This window comes from Cottoperca gobio, chromosome 24 (genome assembly GCF_900634415.1).
Source record: "Cottoperca gobio chromosome 24, fCotGob3.1, whole genome shotgun sequence".
Lineage (NCBI taxonomy): Eukaryota > Metazoa > Chordata > Actinopteri > Perciformes > Bovichtidae > Cottoperca > Cottoperca gobio.
Window position 1 is genome coordinate 17,193,924 of NC_041378.1, and position 18,802 is coordinate 17,212,725.

General features: G+C 40.1%; 1 protein-coding gene across 1 annotated transcript in view; it reads right to left on the reverse strand.

Annotated features, from left to right (window-relative positions):
* snap25a (synaptosome associated protein 25a) overlaps positions 1-18,802 on the reverse strand; it is a 47,426-nt gene that overhangs the window by 17,330 nt on the left and 11,294 nt on the right. The window contains exons 2-3 of the mRNA XM_029462938.1: positions 5,207-5,350; positions 2,975-3,016 (exon numbers count right to left, since the gene is read on the reverse strand). Of these exons, the coding sequence (XP_029318798.1) occupies positions 2,975-3,016; positions 5,207-5,278 (114 nt within the window). The 5' untranslated portion in view covers positions 5,279-5,350. The remainder of the gene's footprint in view (positions 1-2,974; positions 3,017-5,206; positions 5,351-18,802) is intronic.

The following is an 18,802-nucleotide window of genomic DNA, read 5'->3' on the forward strand; positions in this document are numbered from 1 at the left end:
TAATATGAAGCTACTGGTGCAGCTGGTTATCTTAGATTAGTGTAAAATCTAGCCTATCTCTGGCTGGTCACCCAGGCCAAAAAATAGTTCCAGCACGTAACTGTGTATAAAACCACAAAACAATGTGACATATTGTGTTGATTAGTGGGCTATATGCTGCCTTTCCAATGGAACTCGTGAGCTTGTGGTTACGACATGGGAAGTGTACACGATAGGCTTGGCATTCAAGTGGTTAAGTTGTGAGGACAATCACTGCTAGCTCGGCAATGACGGCAATATTAACGTTGCTGTCGGTGTCTAGAAGCCACCGAGGTGAGGAACATAATGCAGGAAATGCATGACATATTATAAAATTACAAAGAAAACACAACCCCATTTGAAGGCGGCATAAGAAGTGTTGGTCGTTTAACCTTTGGACAGGCTAGCTGTTACCCCATGCTTCCAGTCCTTATGTTCAGCTTACCTCCCCTGGCTTTAACTTCATGTTTATTTAAATAGTCCTTAGACCCTCGCATCGCACAAGGAAAAACTTCCTAAAAGAAACCCCACAATTAAAGGGGGAAAACAGTTTCTAAACCTCAGAGAGAGACTGAGGAGGATTCCTCTCCCAGGACGGACAGACGTGCAATAGATGACGTGAAGACCTACGTGTTTTAAAGTATTTAACTGTTGGTACGCATGACGTCTAGTAAATCCTTTTGACACACATTAAGAAATAAGTCTACCGTGTTTTCTGTAAAGCCGAAAAGTGACTAGTTTAACATCACAATACCCATGTTGTTGATGTTTATGTTATGTTTATCTACTGAAGGAACAAATGAGAATGTTTCGTTCTCCCAGTGTCAGCATGTTGGCATTGATTACAAGGGGCAAAGGTAATTCAGGCATTAAAGCAGGAAACATTGAAATAGCCCTCAAGAGCAATAATAACGCTGACAGCAGAGAAGAGTTCTCATTAAAATGAAAACCCTGCCATTGGATTTCCTCACACAAATGACACTATTAAAAACACAGGATCCCAACAGCCCTTCTGTCTAAGACTCAGCAGCTGTTAGCCTCTGCATTAGTATTGATTATAACTTCTAAGAAAATCCCCCCCCCCCAACATTTTTTAAATGTAGATTGAATGTTGGTCTTCTTTCATCCTTAAGATTTAAATTTGAATTCCTTCCTGACTGTGAACCATCTGAGCAGCTGAGCCTGCATGAGTGCCACAGTAAAGCTATTAGTCACTGATAAGCTGGTTTGGCTTCAGGTTTTAAAGCTGCTAGAAAGAGTGTGAGGAGGCTGAGGATAGCGACACTCGCTTATACGCAACTCTTTTTCCTCTCTGCTTCTTAGAAATGCAGCACCACCTCACCTCATCCTGATAGGCATAAATAAGATTATGGTGTGTCAGTGTATACGCACACACTTCAACGCACAGACACGTACACATACACACTGTTACGCATACATCCCCTCTGCTTCATCAGCAGTTTGGAAGGAAAGCCACATTGAGAGGCGCAGGCGGTGCAATAAGGAAGCTCTGGTGTATAAATGATTCTGTAATTTAGCAAGCCTCCATCCAAGAGGAATCCCAAAGTAGTCAAAATGAGTCCCTCAGGAAACGCCAAGGAATAATCCACCATGATCCCATACAGGACTGGAGGTGGTTCAACGCAGATTCCTCATTCAAATCAGGTGGAGAGATTCATGGATTTGTCTTTTTATTTTATCTTAACTTTAAGATTTTTGATTTAAGATTAAGGTGTGCTGCAACATGAAGGATTCTTACTTACTCAAGAGCAGCATGTGCATTGATTTCTTTATTCAGAAAATGATGTCCCTTCAAAATTAAGTTAATTAAGCATTTTTTTTATTATTACATTACATATACATTAACACACATTTCTGAAGTTTGGACTGGAAATTCCTGAGTGACATCATAAAATGGACCGATTGTGTGGGGAACGCCGGCCTCGTGTTATGCATTTGTGTGATAACGGCATTTAAAGCAATTTTGTAATCTGCCCGTCTGCAACAGTCGTAGGGTGGGGCTGCGTGGTGAGATTTACTCAATGTGACCTTGAGATCTGAACGGAGAGCTTGTCAGACGCCCCCCCCCCTGCAGTCCACACTGTCTCCCTTTTATTTCCTCCTTCCCTCCATCTCCGTCTGCTTGTTTGTCAGTCACACTAAGGCTCTCTGTTCCTCTTTCTCCTTGTCTTACACTCTCAGTTTATCACAGTATTATTTATTGCCATAAATGTTACATGAGCAAATACAAACCTTCAGAGTCTGTGCACGTATGTGTGCGTCCTCTCTCCTTGACATTAATTAATTTCCTATAATGCTATTCACGCCATCGTTCCGTTGACTTATGGTTCACTCAGTCCTGCCTGACAAGATAGAAACTTGATTCAAGAATAATAATAACAAAGCAGCAGAGATGTTCAACGATCAGTTCTCCTTCTGAGAAATATGCTAAATTGCTTTCTTGCCGAGTTAGTTAAAAAGTTTGATCTATTCGATCTATATCTATTTCCCAAAAATGTTCCTTTAAAATGACACACAATGAGGATACATTCTTGCAAGTCTGTCAGATTTTTCACGTTAAAAAAACGTATCAAGCTTGAATTGTAGACGTTCTCCTGGCTCCAGCTTCGTATTCTTTTTAAGATTAAAGGTGAAGTTTCCTTTGGTTCAGCGGTTTGAAGAAGAAATAACGTCTCATTCTCAGTCATGGAGATGATTTGACTTCTTACAGATTTACTGTAGTGCAACGATGTATTCAAAGATAACAAAGGTCGTCTTCGAGTCCTTGCTGTACCAGCACAAATTCTTTCTTGTGCATTGTTTCCTGATAATATATATCAGCCTGTCGTGTATCTGAGACATGATAGACTTCCAGCATCACCGTATTCTTTCTTGCAGTGTCATATCTTGTCTCAAATTTAATTCATAAATTCAAAGTTTCATGGGTTTTTCTCACCTCTTCTACCAGCTGCAGCATACGACGAGTGCTCTCCAGAGACTGTGGAGGAATAAAAGATACAGTTAATGACGTGACATGACAGAGTCAAACAGCTACAGTCATCAGAAAAGGGAAACGTCACTGTTTGACATCAAGAGAGAACATATATTGTAGTATATATTATACTGTATGTATGTTCATTGAATTGAGCAATTGAATTGAGCGAACTTGTATCCCAACAAAGTGGAGTCAATTTTGAACAATCAGCGACACACAAAAAGGATCAATATATGACGTTTATCGACATGAACTCAACATGAACTCACAGCGACACACTGTCTGCACTGAGTATTGAATATGCCTGACCTTATGATGGGAATTTTGAACGTAGCTGTGACAGTGAATTATTTCAGAGAAGTTAATTTTCATGCTGTCAATCCATTGCATGATTTGGATTTGAGATCAAAACTATTTTTTAAATCTTTTAAGCCGAGTTGTAATCTAACTCAGGAAGTTTACTCTGCCAATAAAAATAAATACACTCTTGTAATAAAAGCACGCTTTGATCCCACCTCTCTATCCCTTTTCACCAAGATGTCTATTATTAGCCTGTGATAGATATGTAGCTGCAAGTTCCAATTCCCTCTCTAAGAAGCGAGTGGCCGCAGAGCACAGCTTGCTAGCTAGAGCCACACTGCAGGAACGGCGCTTTGCGATATCTCGTCCTCTTTAGAATGGCACAGCTTCTCCATGCTGTGCTGGCTGCGGCTGATCCCCGGAGCGGTGGGGGCTGGAGAAAGTGTTTGGGTGAGACATCGAATGGGGCACGGCTTAGATTTGAGCGGCTATTTATGTGTTAGCCAGTCGTCTTTCTCTTCTGCCTTTTCTTTTTTACCCATATTTCTCTTTTTATCTGAAGTCAAGTGACTATAAAACTCTTGCACCGACATTTTAGCACTTGACCTCATGTCCTTTGATCAGAAGTGGTTCTGATATGAGCTGTTGTCCTCATGTAAGTCAGTGCAAGAGAGACAAAAACTGTTATTCTGACGACGCCATTTTGTGTATGCCCTATGTTCACGCATGTGTTTGTGTTTAATATTCTGCTCAGCTGTGCCAGTGTGAATCACATGTGAAGTTGGAGGGGTGTGGGCTTATCTGCTCTGGGCCATGGCTGAGACTTTCTCTCTCTCTCACTCTGACTGCCGGTGAAACACACACACTCACACACACACACACGCACACACGCACACACACACACACACACACACATGTATTTCTACACGTGAACACGGACACACAATGTCACGATGTCAAGATGTTACCATACAGTGTTATGTAAAGTCAGATGATGCAGGTAAACTCTCCTATCACATGCACATACATGCATGCAAACAGCCACAGCCCAAGGCAGATAATAACATAGTGCTGTATAATTTATATTAATTATTATTATACTACATTTGTAACATTTTAGTGTTAGGATATAAAACATCACACACACTATCATAATGCAGTTCAAATGAAGAGTTTAGTTTAATTAAAATAGTTTATTAATAGAAAATAATCTTTTGCTCAAAAAGTCGATATTATATGAAGATATTATATTTACCCTCTACTGAATATTTATCCTCCAAATTCTTCAAATTCAAAGCAAAAGGTAACTAAGTAGTTACTTAGACACAAAAACATGAAAGAGATTGTTCCAGTATTGAGTGTGGGCAATTCCTCACCGTCCAATAAAAGTGCGTGTTTTTGCCGCTGACAGGATAAAACACAAGATTTCGGAACAAGGATAGCAGACCGGATCAAGCCAAAAGTAACAAAATAACGTTTTATTTCTCTGCAGTGTCCTTTCCATAATGTTGTCACACACTTATCATAACAATCTGAGCCTGTCAAAAACAAGCACTTTTAGTGGATGTACATTGACGGTGTGGAATTGCCCGATATGATACATTGTAACCCGTTTAGCGTCTACCAGCTGCAATTTCCTCCAATTGCCGATTTAAAAAATTGTTATCCCCATTACTTACTTAGACAGAAAAACATTGTAAAATAGGGTCCAGGGTTGAAAAATACAGAAGTTACCCTTTAAGCTCTGCCATTTCAAAGTCTCTTTAATGTACACTACTTGTGCGTCTCATTTCTATGCGTATGAATGTCCAGTCTCTGTGATTAAGTGTGCATAAATGCGTGCGTCCCATCATGTTTGTGCACAATCACAACTGAAACCACCGTTGTTCTCACCTCATCGGCCAGCTGGTCAGCACGTTGCTGCATGTCTGACAGCTCATTGCGCATGTCCGCGTCATCTGCCATGGCTACTGGATGTGGGGGGTGGAGAAGGTCTCCAACAGGGAAGAGAAGATCCTAGTGGGAATTCGGGGAGGGCTGTAGGAGAAACAAAATTTAAGAAAAGGACGGATGAGGCTTAAACAGTGTCAGGGGGAAAAATAACTTAATTTGACATTTGACTATTTAAATAGAAATAAACTGGCTTTACGCATTTGGAAAGTCAACAATATTAAAAGACAGCTTCAAAAATATGATGTTGTAATGATGGAAATCAAATCATATATTTATGGTACATGTACCTCTCTGAGCAATGACAAAATACCGTGAACAATTGGTTCCAGTAAAGATTATTAGAAATAAAAACTACAGTGACAGAAGGCAGAAAATGTTTGCAGAAGAATGTCAGGCTCAGAAGGCCAATGTTGACTGAAAATGTAAAGGATTAGTCAAAAACAGTTTGTTTCTAGAAACACATACTAACATCTGCTAAGTGTGATATGACTTATTCAAGACAAACCCAGACAAACTAATTCAACATAAATTGATCTTCAAGTTCCTGTTTATGTCCATCCATCATCACACATGTGCCCTGTCAAGATGCCCTTGAGCAAGGTGATACACTCCTCCCTACGCACTGGCTTCAAGTCCCTCTGGACAACAGCAGCCGCTGAAAGCCACATGTTTCTATGTGTCCCACATGTAAAATATATTGGAGCTTCTATCTCCAGAGTCTCTGTTTGCTGTTGCAGGCTGTATAATGGAGGATAAAGCAGCAGTGTTTGTTTATCGAGGAATGAATGAGAAGGAGGCAGGTGACTGATGTTTGCAGATGAATGCCAGTCTCAGACAGAGTTTACTGGGATTTTGGAGGATTAGCAACAGAGAGACATAAACAGCCTGTTAGCCATATAGCTGTGATCTGTTCCTCCCCTCTGTAGGTCATGAGAGGCTAGTATACGAGTAGACAACCAAAACAGATGGCCAACTCCAGATGTCGGATTACTGGGAGCAAACTCTAAAGATGATCATGAAACAACTTGTCATGTGTCAGATGTGTTAGAAATGATCTGTGATATGTTTACAAGACAGCCTGAAATCCAAATTGTTTGTACCCCTTAAGAATCAAATATAATTCCTTTCCACAGTTTTGTGTGGTATTCCTGATACATTATTGGCCTTTACAACCGAGGGGAAAAGTGCCGCAAACAGCTGTTTCTATGTGCCGCAAACAGCTGTTTCTATGTGTCGCAAACAGCTGTTTCTATGTGTCGTAAACAGCTGTTTCTATGTCTGTAAACAGCCGTTTCTATGTGTCATAAACAGCTGTTTCTATGTGCCGCAAACATCGGTTTCTATGTGTCGTAAACAACTGTTTCTATGTGCCGCAAACAGCTGTTTCTATGTGTCGTAAACAGCTGTTTCTATGTGTCGTAAACAGCTGTTTCTATGTGTCGCAAACAGCTGTCTCTCTGTGTCGCAAACAGCTGTTTCTATGTGTAGTAAACGATTGTTTCTATGTGTAGTAAATAGCTGTTTCTATGTGTCGTAAACAGCTGTTTCTATGTGTCTTAAACAGCTGTTTCTATGTGTAGTAAACGATTGTTTCTATGTGTAGTAAATAGCTGTTTCTATGTGTCGTAAACAGCTGTTTCTATGTGTCTTAAACAGCTGTTTCTATGCATCGTAAACAGCTGTTTCTATGTGTCTGTTTCTGTGTCGTAAACAGCTGTTTCTATGTGTGGTAAACAACTGTTTCTATGTGTCGCAAACAGCTGTTTCTATGTGCCGCAAACAGCTGTTTCTATGTCTCGTAAACAGCTGTTTCTATGTGTCATAAACAGCTGTTTCTATGTGCCACAAACAGCTGTTTCTTTGTGTCGCAAAAAACAGCTGTTTCTATGTGTCGCAAACAGCTGTTTCTATGTGCCGCAAACAGCTCTTTCTATGTGTCGCAAACAGCTGTTTCTATGTGTAGTAAACGATTGTTTCTATGTGTAGTAAATAGCTGTTTCTATGTGTTTTAAACAGCTGTTTCTATGTGTCTTAAACAGCTGTTTCTATGTGTCTTAAACAGCTGTTTCTATGTATCGTAAACAGCTGTTTCTATGTGTCTGTTTCTGTGTCGTAAACAGCTGTTTCTATGTGTGGTAAACAACTGTTTCTATGTGCCGCAAACAGCTGTTTCTATGTCTCGTAAACAGCTGTTTCTATGTGTCATAAACAGCTGTTTCTATGTTTCTTAAACAGCTGTTTCTATGTATGTAAACATCTGTTTCTATGTGTCTATTTCTGTGTCGTAAACAGCTGTTTCTATGTGTGGTAAACAACTGTTTCTATGTGCAGCAAACAGCTGTTTCTTTGTGTCACAAACAGCTGTTTCTATGTGCCGCAAACAGATGTTTCTATGTCTCGTAAACAGCTGTTTCTATGTGTCATAAACAGCTGTTTCTATGTGCCACAAACAGCTGTTTCTTTGTGTCGCAAACAGTTGTTTCTATGTGCCGCAAACAATTGTTTCTATGTCTCGTAAACAGCTGTTTCTATGTGTCATAAACAGCTGTTTCTATGTGTCACAAACAGCTGTTTCTTTGTGTCGCAAAAAACAGCTGTTTCTATGTGTCGCAAACAGCTGTTTCTATGTGCCGCAAACAGCTCTTTCTATGTGTCGCAAACAGCTGTTTCTATGTGTAGTAAACGATTGTTTCTATGTGTAGTAAATAGCTGTTTCTATGTGTTTTAAACAGCTGTTTCTATGTGTCTTAAACAGCTGTTTCTATGTGTCTTAAACAACTGTTTTTATGTATCGTAAACAGCTGTTTCTATGTGTCTGTTTCTGTGTCGTAAACAGCTGTTTCTATGTGTGGTAAACAACTGTTTCTATGTGCCGCAAACAGCTGTTTCTATGTCTCGTAAACAGCTGTTTCTATGTGTCATAAACAGCTGTTTCTATGTGCCACAAACAGCTGTTTCTTTGTGTCACAAACAGCTGTTTCTATGTGCCGCAAACAGATGTTTCTATGTCTCGTAAACAGCTGTTTCTATGTGTCATAAACAGCTGTTTCTATGTTTCTTAAACAGCTGTTTCTATGTATGTAAACAGCTGTTTCTATGTGTCTATTTCTATGTCGTAAACAGCTGTTTCTATGTGTGGTAAACAACTGTTTCTATGTGCAGCAAACAGCTGTTTCTATGTGTCGTAAACAGCTGTTTCTATGTGTCGCAAACAGCTGTTTCTATGTGCCGCAAACAGCTCTTTCTATGTGTAGCAAACAGCTGTTTCTATGTGTAGTAAACGATTGTTTCTATGTGTAGTAAATAGCTGTTTCTATGTGTTTTAAACAGCTGTTTCTATGTGTCTTAAACAGCTGTTTCTATGTATCGTAAAGAGCTGTTTCTATGTCTCTGTTTCTGTGTCGTAAACAGCTGTTTCTATGTGTGGTAAACAACTGTTTCTATGTGCCGCAAACAGCTGTTTCTATGTCTCGTAAACAGCTGTTTCTATGTGTCATAAACAGCTGTTTCTATGTGCCACAAACAGCTGTTTCTTTGTGTCGCAAACAGCTGTTTCTATGTGCCGCAAACAGATGTTTCTATGTCTCGTAAACAGCTGTTTCTATGTGTCATAAACAGCTGTTTCTATGTGCCACAAACAGCTGTTTCTTTGTGTCGCAAAAAACAGCTGTTTCTATGTGTCGCAAACAGCTGTTTCTATGTGTCGTAAACAGCTGTTTCTATGTGTCGCAAACAGCTGTTTCTATGTGCTCAAACAGCTCTTTCTATGTGTCGCAAACAGCTGTTTCTATGTGTAGTAAACGATTGTTTCTATGTGTAGTAAATAGCTGTTTCTATGTGTTTTAAACAGCTGTTTCTATGTGTCTTAAACAGCTGTTTCTATGTATCGTAAACAGCTGTTTCTATGTGTCTGTTTCTGTGTCGTAAACAGCTGTTTCTATGTGTGGTAAACAACTGTTTCTATGTGCCGCAAACAGCTGTTTCTATGTGTCGCAAACAGCTGTTTCTATGTCTTGTAAACAGCTGTTTCTATGTGTCATAAACAGCTGTTTCTATGTGTCATAAACAGCTGTTTCTTTGTGTCGCAAAAAACAGCTTTTTCTATGTGTCGCAAACAGCTGTTTCTATGTGTCGCAAACAGCTGTTTCTATGTGTAGTAAACAATTGTTTCTATGTGTAGTAAATAGCTGTTTCTATGTGTCGCAAACAGCTGTTTCTATGTCTGTAAACAGCCGTTTCTATGTGTCATAAACAGCTGTTTCTATGTGCCGCAAACATCGGTTTCTATGTGTCATAAACAACTGTTTCTATGTGCCGCAAACAGCTGTTTCTATGTGTCGTAAACAGCTGTTTCTATGTGTCGCAAACAGCTGTCTCTCTGTGTCGCAAACAGCTGTTTCTATGTGTAGTAAACGATTGTTTCTATGTGTAGTAAATAGCTGTTTCTATGTGTTTTAAACAGCTGTTTCTATGTGTCTTAAACAGCTGTTTCTATGTATCGTAAACAGCTGTTTCTATGTGTCTGTTTCTGTGTCGTAAACAGCTGTTTCTATGTGTGGTAAACAACTGTTTCTATGTGCCGCAAACAGCTGTTTCTATGTGTCGCAAACAGCTGTTTCTATGTCTTGTAAACAGCTGTTTCTATGTGTCATAAACAGCTGTTTCTATGTGTCATAAACAGCTGTTTCTTTGTGTCGCAAAAAACAGCTTTTTCTATGTGTCGCAAACAGCTGTTTCTATGTGTCGCAAACAGCTGTTTCTATGTGTAGTAAACAATTGTTTCTATGTGTAGTAAATAGCTGTTTCTATGTGTCGCAAACAGCTGTTTCTATGTCTGTAAACAGCCGTTTCTATGTGTCATAAACAGCTGTTTCTATGTGCCGCAAACATCGGTTTCTATGTGTCATAAACAACTGTTTCTATGTGCCGCAAACAGCTGTTTCTATGTGTCGTAAACAGCTGTTTCTATGTGTCGCAAACAGCTGTCTCTCTGTGTCGCAAACAGCTGTTTCTATGTGTAGTAAACGATTGTTTCTATGTGTAGTAAATAGCTGTTTCTATGTGTCATAAACAGCTGTTTCTATGTGCCACAAACAGCTGTTTCTTTGTGTTGCAAAAAACAGCCGTTTCTATTTGTCGCAAACAACTGTTTCTATGTGTAATAAACGATTGTTTCTATGTGTAGTAAACGACTGTTTCTATGTGTCATAAATAGCTGTTTCTATGTATCGTAAACAGCTGTTTCTATGTGTCTGTTTTTTATGTGTCTGTTTCTATGTGTCGTAAACAGCTGTTTCTATGTGTGGTAAACAGCTGTTTCTATGTGACTTAAACAGCTGTTTCTATGTATCGTAAACAACTGTTTCTATGTATCTTAAACAGCTGTTTCTATGTGTCTTAAACAGCTGTTTCTATGTATCGTAAACAGCTGTAGTCGAACCTCTGATTGAAGAGGAACAATGCGGATTCCGTCCTGGTCGTGGAACAACGGACCAACTCTTCACTCTCGCAAGGATCCTGGAGGGGGCCTGGGAGTACGCCCATCCGGTCTACATGTGTTTTGTGGATCTGGAGAAGGCGTATGACCGGGTCCCCCGGGTGATACTGTGGGAGGTGCTGCGGGAGTATGGGGTGAGGGGGTCACTTTTGAGGGCCATCCAATCCCTGTACGCCCAAAGCGAGAGTTGTGTCCGGATACTCGCCAGTAAGTCGGACTCGTTTCCAGTGAATGTTGGCCTCCGCCAGGGCTGCGCTTTATCACCAATCCTGTTCGTGATTTTCATGGATAGGATATCGAGGCGTAGTCGTGGAGGAGAGGGGTTGCAGTTCGGTGACCTGAGGATCTCATCGCTGCTCTTTGCAGATGATGTGGTCCTTATGGCATCATCGGTCTGTAACCTTCAACAGTCACTGGATCGGTTCGCAGCCGAGTGTGAAGCGGTTGGGATGAGGATCAGCACCTCCAAATCTGAGGCCATGGCTCTCAGCAGGAAACCGGTGGATTGCCTACTCCGGGTAGGGAATGAGCCATTACCCCAAGTGAAGGAGTTCAAGTACCTCGGGGTCTTGTTTGCGAGTGAGGGGACAATGGAGCGAGAGATTGGCCGGAGAATCGGAGCAGCGGGGGCGGTATTACAGTCACTTTACCGCACCGTTGTGACGAAAAGAGAGCTGAGCCAGAAGGTAAAGCTCTCAATCTACCGGCCGATCTTCGTTCCTACCCTCACCTATGGTCATGAAGGCTGGGTCATGACCGAAAGAACGAGATCACGGGTACAAGCGGCCGAAATGGGTTTTCTCAGACGGGTGGCTGGCGTCTCCCTTAGAGATAGGGTGAGAAGCTCAGCCATCCGTGAGAGACTCGGAGTAGAGCCGCTGCTCCTTTACGTTGAAAGGAGCCAGTTGAGGTGGTTCGGGCATCTAGTAAGGATGCCACCTGGGCGCCTCCCTAGGGAGGTGTTCCAGGCACGTCCAGCTGGGAGGAGACCCCGGGGAAGACCCAGGACTCGGTGGAGAGATTATATCTCCTCTCTGGCCTGGGAACGCCTCAGGATCCCCCAGTCGGAGCTGGAGGATGTGGCCCGGAGAAGGGAAGATTGGGGTTCCTTACTGGAGCTGCTGCCCCCGCGACCCGATCCCGGATAAGCGGTAGACGATGGATGGATGGATGGTAAACAGCTGTTTCTATGTGTCTTAAACAGCTATTTCTATGTATCGTAAACAGCTGTTTCTATGTGTCTTAAACAGCTGTTTCTATGTGCTGCAAACAACTGTTTCCGAGGCTATATCCAAGATGCTGCTCCGAATGTCCTGCAAATTTGAATAGTGCTGCAACCTAGACTACAATGGGAGTTATTTTCAAATACTTATTAACTGTATTATTCAAAGGTTAATATTTATACCAAAATAGGCTATATATCATGATTTATTTGGGGAAACTAAGCGATTCTCTGTAAAATCAGACATTCAGGACCCTCATACAGCTCGGATGGAATGATGCTTTGTTTCATGACCACATTTTACCGCCACCATTGGTCATCCCAATAAAAATAAAGCTTTGTTAAATATGACTGTCAATCTCCTCTTTTATATCTTTCTAAAATCCCTGCAGTACTGGAAAGTCTCAGAATATATGTTTATTATCTTTAGTCATCCCACATTTCCTCCAACAAAAAGCTAATAATTAACCTTTATCAAACAATGAAACTATAGATGGAGACTGAAAAATTGAGGCTGGTTAGAAACACTTTATTTGAACCATTGACAACTTGATGAGCAAATTGTATATTAAGGCTGTCTTTATCTAATAGTCTACAGTTGCTTAGTGAAACTTTAATTTGATCCATTTGGAGTGAAGATTTTCTATTTTTACAGGGTTCAAAGTTTCTTATAGTTTAAAGCAGCTATATTTTCATATTAACAATGGATCATGACTACATGTATGTGAAAGGTGTCACTCATAGTGATACACTATTGCAATACCTTACCTTATACCTTTTTAAAGAGATACTATTGTGTGACAGATTTGAACCACTTCAGCCTGAGCTAAAAGTGTTAAAGTAGCACATTCCTCAGGGCACTTAGATGGTGCAGAATAAATATGTTGTGTCCCTGCTGCAGACACTTAGGTTCAGTTCATAGTTATGTACATTTGGACTCTTTTGAAGAAGCAAACTTTACTTGCAAATCAGGGTATTTTAATGTACTTGTGCAGGTTTCTATGTCAGTAAGAAGTTATTGTACTCCAAGATACACATCTGCCCAACCTGTGTCTGTGTATATTGATTAAGGTTATTGGTAGTAAGGTAAATGCATTACTGGTAAATAAATAAATAAATAGAGGAACAACATACCTAAACAGACTATCCAGTCCATGTGCAACCTTTGAAACATTAATGCACTGCATGCTGTAAAGTAGATGTACCTTATATAATCCATGTCTTTAAAGTAATTAAAGCTGGAGTAGGATCTAAATCGTTTTTTGGGTGCATCATTGGGCAAAAATCCCATAATTACCTTTAAGCATATTATAATTCAAGTGGTCTAAGGGACACATATACTGATGCACCTCCTCTTGGATCTGTTTTCAGGCTTTCAGAAGTCTAGACTGTAACCTGGTCAATCACAGGTAAGAGCGCGTTCCTATTGGCTGTTTTACAGATGCAGATGCATGCCCACGTCCCTTCAGTTGGTAAAAGCCTGATTCAATGTTGGAAAATCCTGCAGACATTGGCAACGAACCCAAAAAAAGAAGTCGGACTTATGTGTCTAAATATATCAGCAACGCGTTTCAGAGATGAAGACAAAAAGTTTCTAACAGTTGAGCCTTCTGTTAACCGTAGACAAAGGCTAACGGCTGAGGCTATGTATCTCACTGGAGCCTCGAATCTAAGTATGTCATCTCAAAGGACTTTACAGGCCCACAAGTTTGCAAAGAAAACCGGGAGGTAATTCAGGATGATGTCTGAAATGAATTACTCGTACTAGTACTGTATTAAGTACATGCATATGTGTACAGAGAGCGCAGAGCTGTTTTTCTTTTGCCTTTTCCAGAAAACTGACTACCCCACCTTTAAGTGTCTTTATAAGACCACTATTGCTTAAAGTACAAAAAAGCAACGTAGACCGATATGCCACTTACACAAACAAATCTACCTAAATACAATAATACGATAGTATAAAAAATACAACAGTTAACCACAATCTTATGGTCATCAGTGATCGCTACTACAAAACAATCTTAAAACCAAAGCAAGAAGTCAGGTAAAGACTAATGACGTGAGGAGCATGTGTATCCTCTTCGCCCACCTGGACGTGTCTCAGCTTGGCGACTGAGACACTTGTGTGTCCAGAGATGTTCAACAACTTCTGCTGGCCACACACTCGCTGCATATACACAGGATACAAAGGCAGTCATGTATACGTCTGATCAACAGCTGCATCATGATGATTAAGTCCTGCACTGTGTACAGGCTTCTTTTTATTGTAGCACTTACACTCAAAGACCCTTCCACTATTTTTCTGATCAAATTTGTACGTTATGTTATTTTTGATCCATCATGTTTATTGCATCTCTCCCACTCTCCTGTCCTCTCGCACTGCTTCACAACAGCAGTGGCCATGTCAGGTTATATAAACCTAAAGGCACTCTTCAGAGCCACTCACTGAAGGAAGAGAGGGCATCATTGCCTCCCTGTCTAGTTGCGTAACCAAATTCAGGAAATTAAGTTTTAAAGGGCCACACTGACCTTTTACTTTACGTATCAATTACAAGCTCCACATAATGCATCTTAGCTGCCTTCAGAACTGTCTGCTTCAGCCCTGGAAGGAGTTCATCATCAAAGTTTCTCAAGAAGAGATACAAACTTGTGGAGCATGCTTAACGTAACAACATGCTTCGATAATCAATGCATTAATCAGTGTGCATGTTTGTATATTACAGTCAAAGGGAAGAATTGATGATAATATTCACCAGTGTGTGTAGGATCAGTATAGAAATTCTTTGTCTGAATCTTAATAGGAAATAATTGTTCAGTAAAAAGCTACTTGTTTAATTATTCATTGAACAAATATGTAATGGCTCCGAAAGAATGGATTTAAAACAGCTTGTTGGTTCGTTCTAATTACATCATTTGTTTGATAACATATTGGCTACTAAGGAATACATATCTGTGTCAAAATATTCTAGACTCAAGGTTCACTTACGAGGCTTTTCCCGGAACAGTGGAGTCATGTGATACGATCTCTGAACTTTCTTTCTTTTACTTTCTGCCACATTGTACCGATAATAAGTATTTGGTTTTATTAGCTATTGTCGCTGCTTCTGTATTCTGAATATAAATACAGAGCGAAAAAACTAATTGAAACTGGAGGGCACTCAGAGAGCGCAGAACTCCGCCAAGCTCACGCCCTATCTCGCAATGATAATGAAAGGGAAAAATAATTTGTATCTCCTCCAAAGTCTAATGTTTTCCTTCCACCAAGCATCATGAACATTGAGCTAGTAGTGTTTCTGTAATCCTGCTGACAGACAAACCAACAAACACACTGAATGGAAAACAACCTCCTTAGCGGAGGTAATTCATAAGATGTATATCTTTGAGTGGTCTGGTCAGACATGCTACTGTTATACAGAGCAACTTGCAGCAATACAGCCGACAGAGAGATACCATTACAAGGATCAATCTGATGACCTTTGAGTCACAGAATCTTTAACCAGCAGGCCGCCCCATCATCCATAAAATGCTCCCTCTCAAACGACACCCATTTATCTGGAGATTCCTTTCTAATTAAATGTTGGCCAGCCCACTTCAGAGACTCTTTTAATTTTTAACTAATTACCGAAAGACTGTCAGCAGTAATAAAGTGGGGAAACTTTACATTTATGACCTGACAAACTAGGAATATTTCTGTTGTGTGAAGTACCTTTAGAATAATCTTACAATATAATGTGCTTTTGCAAAGATATAAAAACATGAATCAAGTTCCTTGCATGCACACAGATCCAACAAGTAATCAATCAAACCAGTGGAACCAAGGAACTAATACATTGCAAACTCAAATGAGTAATTGCTTTACTTATTACCTAATTGTATCAGTAACAGTGATCACTTTATCCTGTAATCAGACTTAGGTTATCCTGTTTTGCAGAATAGTTGATCTTTACAGACCAATGTATTGCATATTACTTTTGATCTGTCAGTATAAGGATTGTAATGCACTGACTGAATCCTTTAGGTAAATAACTCCTTCATTCCCACCAAAACATCTGCCACACAGCTGCCTTTGGTAGCATATGAGATTTCCTTTGTGTGTCTGCCACTGTGTGGAACACACCCACTCGTCTTTAGCCCCTTTGTTTGTCATCATATGCTTCACGTGATTCAGACACTGTGACCTTTTGACTCAGAGTCAACAGGCAGGCAATAAAAAAACAAGAACAAGAAAATAAAAGTAATTAAAATGACACAACTAGGCTATAGCACAGTGCACTAAACAACATATGCAGGAAAATACACACACTTTATTACATCCATGCTGCCCGTTGCCTTGCTCATTATCAACATGATTTCATTAATGGCAGGAGAAAAAGTGCTGTATAATGTAATATCTGAGTAGCGTGACAGTTATCACAGGTTTTAAAGCATTGGAGTAAAGCCGAACACATTCATCAACAGCGTTTGTAATAATGTAATGAGCATTAAAACCCGGCTAAATGCCTGCATGTATGCACTGCACAACACTCTCTGTATCAGAAAAAATACCTCCATGAATTTTTAATAGAACAGTCATCTTTCAAGCTCTCTATCCATCCACCCATCATGTGTTTACTGCCCCAAGAGTGACACTGCAGTGTGAACACCATGGGAGCAATAATGCAAGATATGAAGATGGCCTTATTTCCAGCCCCTGCTCATCCCATCCCCGAGGACGACATAGTTCACACCCTGGAGAAGATTACCAGCCCCTACCAACTGCTCTACCTTCACACTTTCTCATTTATTTTCCTCCTCTCTTCTTTAATGCCCCGCCCCTCCTCTGTCCTTCATATTGTCCCTCTCTTTCCTTACATCACGTCTCTACCTTCCTCGCTTCTTTTCACTTTCAAAGAACTCAGAATGGACCACACCTGTCAATTCTACCAAATGTAGATACACTGTGCATCAGTGAGTGTTTGACTGAATCTCACATTAAATAATGTACTGTAGTATACATCATCCAGGCTTAGCATATCATGTATTGTTAAATACAATGTCCTTTCCACCTTTACTATGTGATTTATAGCAAAATATTGTGCTATTATTGCTACACAATAGTTTATGACAGTAGATTTTTGTTTATGCATTTATCGAGTTTGATGTGTGTCTCTCTTCCCATGCTCTAAGTGTGTGCGTGTTGGCAGCCATTTTGTTTGCTTTCAGTTTCAGACGCTCCATCAATGTCCCTACATCAAACATTTGTCTTTGTTCTTTTTGAATGAAAGATCTTTGGTGGAAATTAAATAATTGGGAGATGTCACTCGAGTGTGATTGATACAATCAGGCACAGATTTTAGAAACATCTATCAACCTGACAGAGATGAAAAAAGTGTCTCATTTTCTGCTCTACTGCAAAAACTATGCAGCAATTGCAGAGCTACATTACAGCAACACTGCATTCTTACCACAGTAGCTGGATTTAAAGGTTATCTTCGTTAGCCATCTGGTCACACCTGTAACGCAGTAACAGATGTTTATGTGAATTGTCCTTGAAAAAATAAATATTGTTGCGTAAAACGAGTTATTTGTGAAGGTCACTGCAGCTCTTCCCTTGGTGTTATTGCTCCACACAGAAGACTGCAAAAAAGCACCAAAGTGAAATGCATCAAGTGGGCGTTTATTTTCAAATTGTTTGAATTGTCATGTGGCTACAGAAAAAAAGTTAAATGATATCTAATACTGCAGCAGCCATTCTAAGCCTATACGCTAAAAGGTTTTTTTTAACATATTATAACCATGACGACAAAATGGCACTAGCCTTCCAGGGACCCCAGAGAGCCTGAATAATAACTACAGTGATGTCACATTACCCATCAAGCCCAAGTGTCACTATAGCTGGATCTCTCTCTCCTCACAAGAGCTAGCATTAAGTGCTGCTGTGACATCCCAGTGGCCGCTCTACAAAGAGTGCCATGCATTATTGACCTGAGAAGGCCAAGACCCCATCACTTATTCACCTGACCCCACTGTTGGAATTTTAAAAACATCTGTAACTCCTGAAATATATCTAGACTGTTTTACTCCAATCAACCTTAACCAACTAACATCAACAATCTCATCGTCTAAACCATCAACCTGTCTTTTAGACCCGATTCCAACTAAACTGTTTAAAGAAGTTTTACCCTTAATTAACACCTCGTTATTAAATATGATCAACCTGTCTCTATTATCTGGCTACGTACCAAAATCCTTTAAAGTAGCTGTAATAAAACCACTTCTTAAAAAGCCTAGTCTTGATCCAGAGGTTTTAGCCAACTATAGGCCGATATCTAACCTACCCTTTCTCGCTAAAATCCTTGAGAAAGCAGTCGCAAAACAGTTGTGTGACTTTTTACATAATAATAGTTTATTTGAGGTTTTTCAATCTGGATTTAGAGTTCATCATAGCACAGAGACGGCACTGGTGAAAGTTACCAATGACCTTTTATTGGCATCAGACAAAGGACTTGTCTCTGTTCTTGTCTTGTTAGACCTAAGTGCTGCTTTCGACACTGTTGATCATGACATTCTACTACAGAGACTGGAACATTGTGTTGGCATAAAAGGAACCGCACTAAGCTGGTTCAAGTCCTATTTATCTGAGCGATCTCAATTTGTACTTGTTAACGATAAATCCTCCATGACAGCCAAAGTCAGTCTTGGAGTTCCGCAGGGTTCTGTACTTGGACCAATTCTATTCACCTTATATATGCTTCCTTTGGGCAATATTATAAGGAACCACTCTATAAACTTTCATTGTTATGCGGATGATACCCAATTATATCTATCCACCAACCAA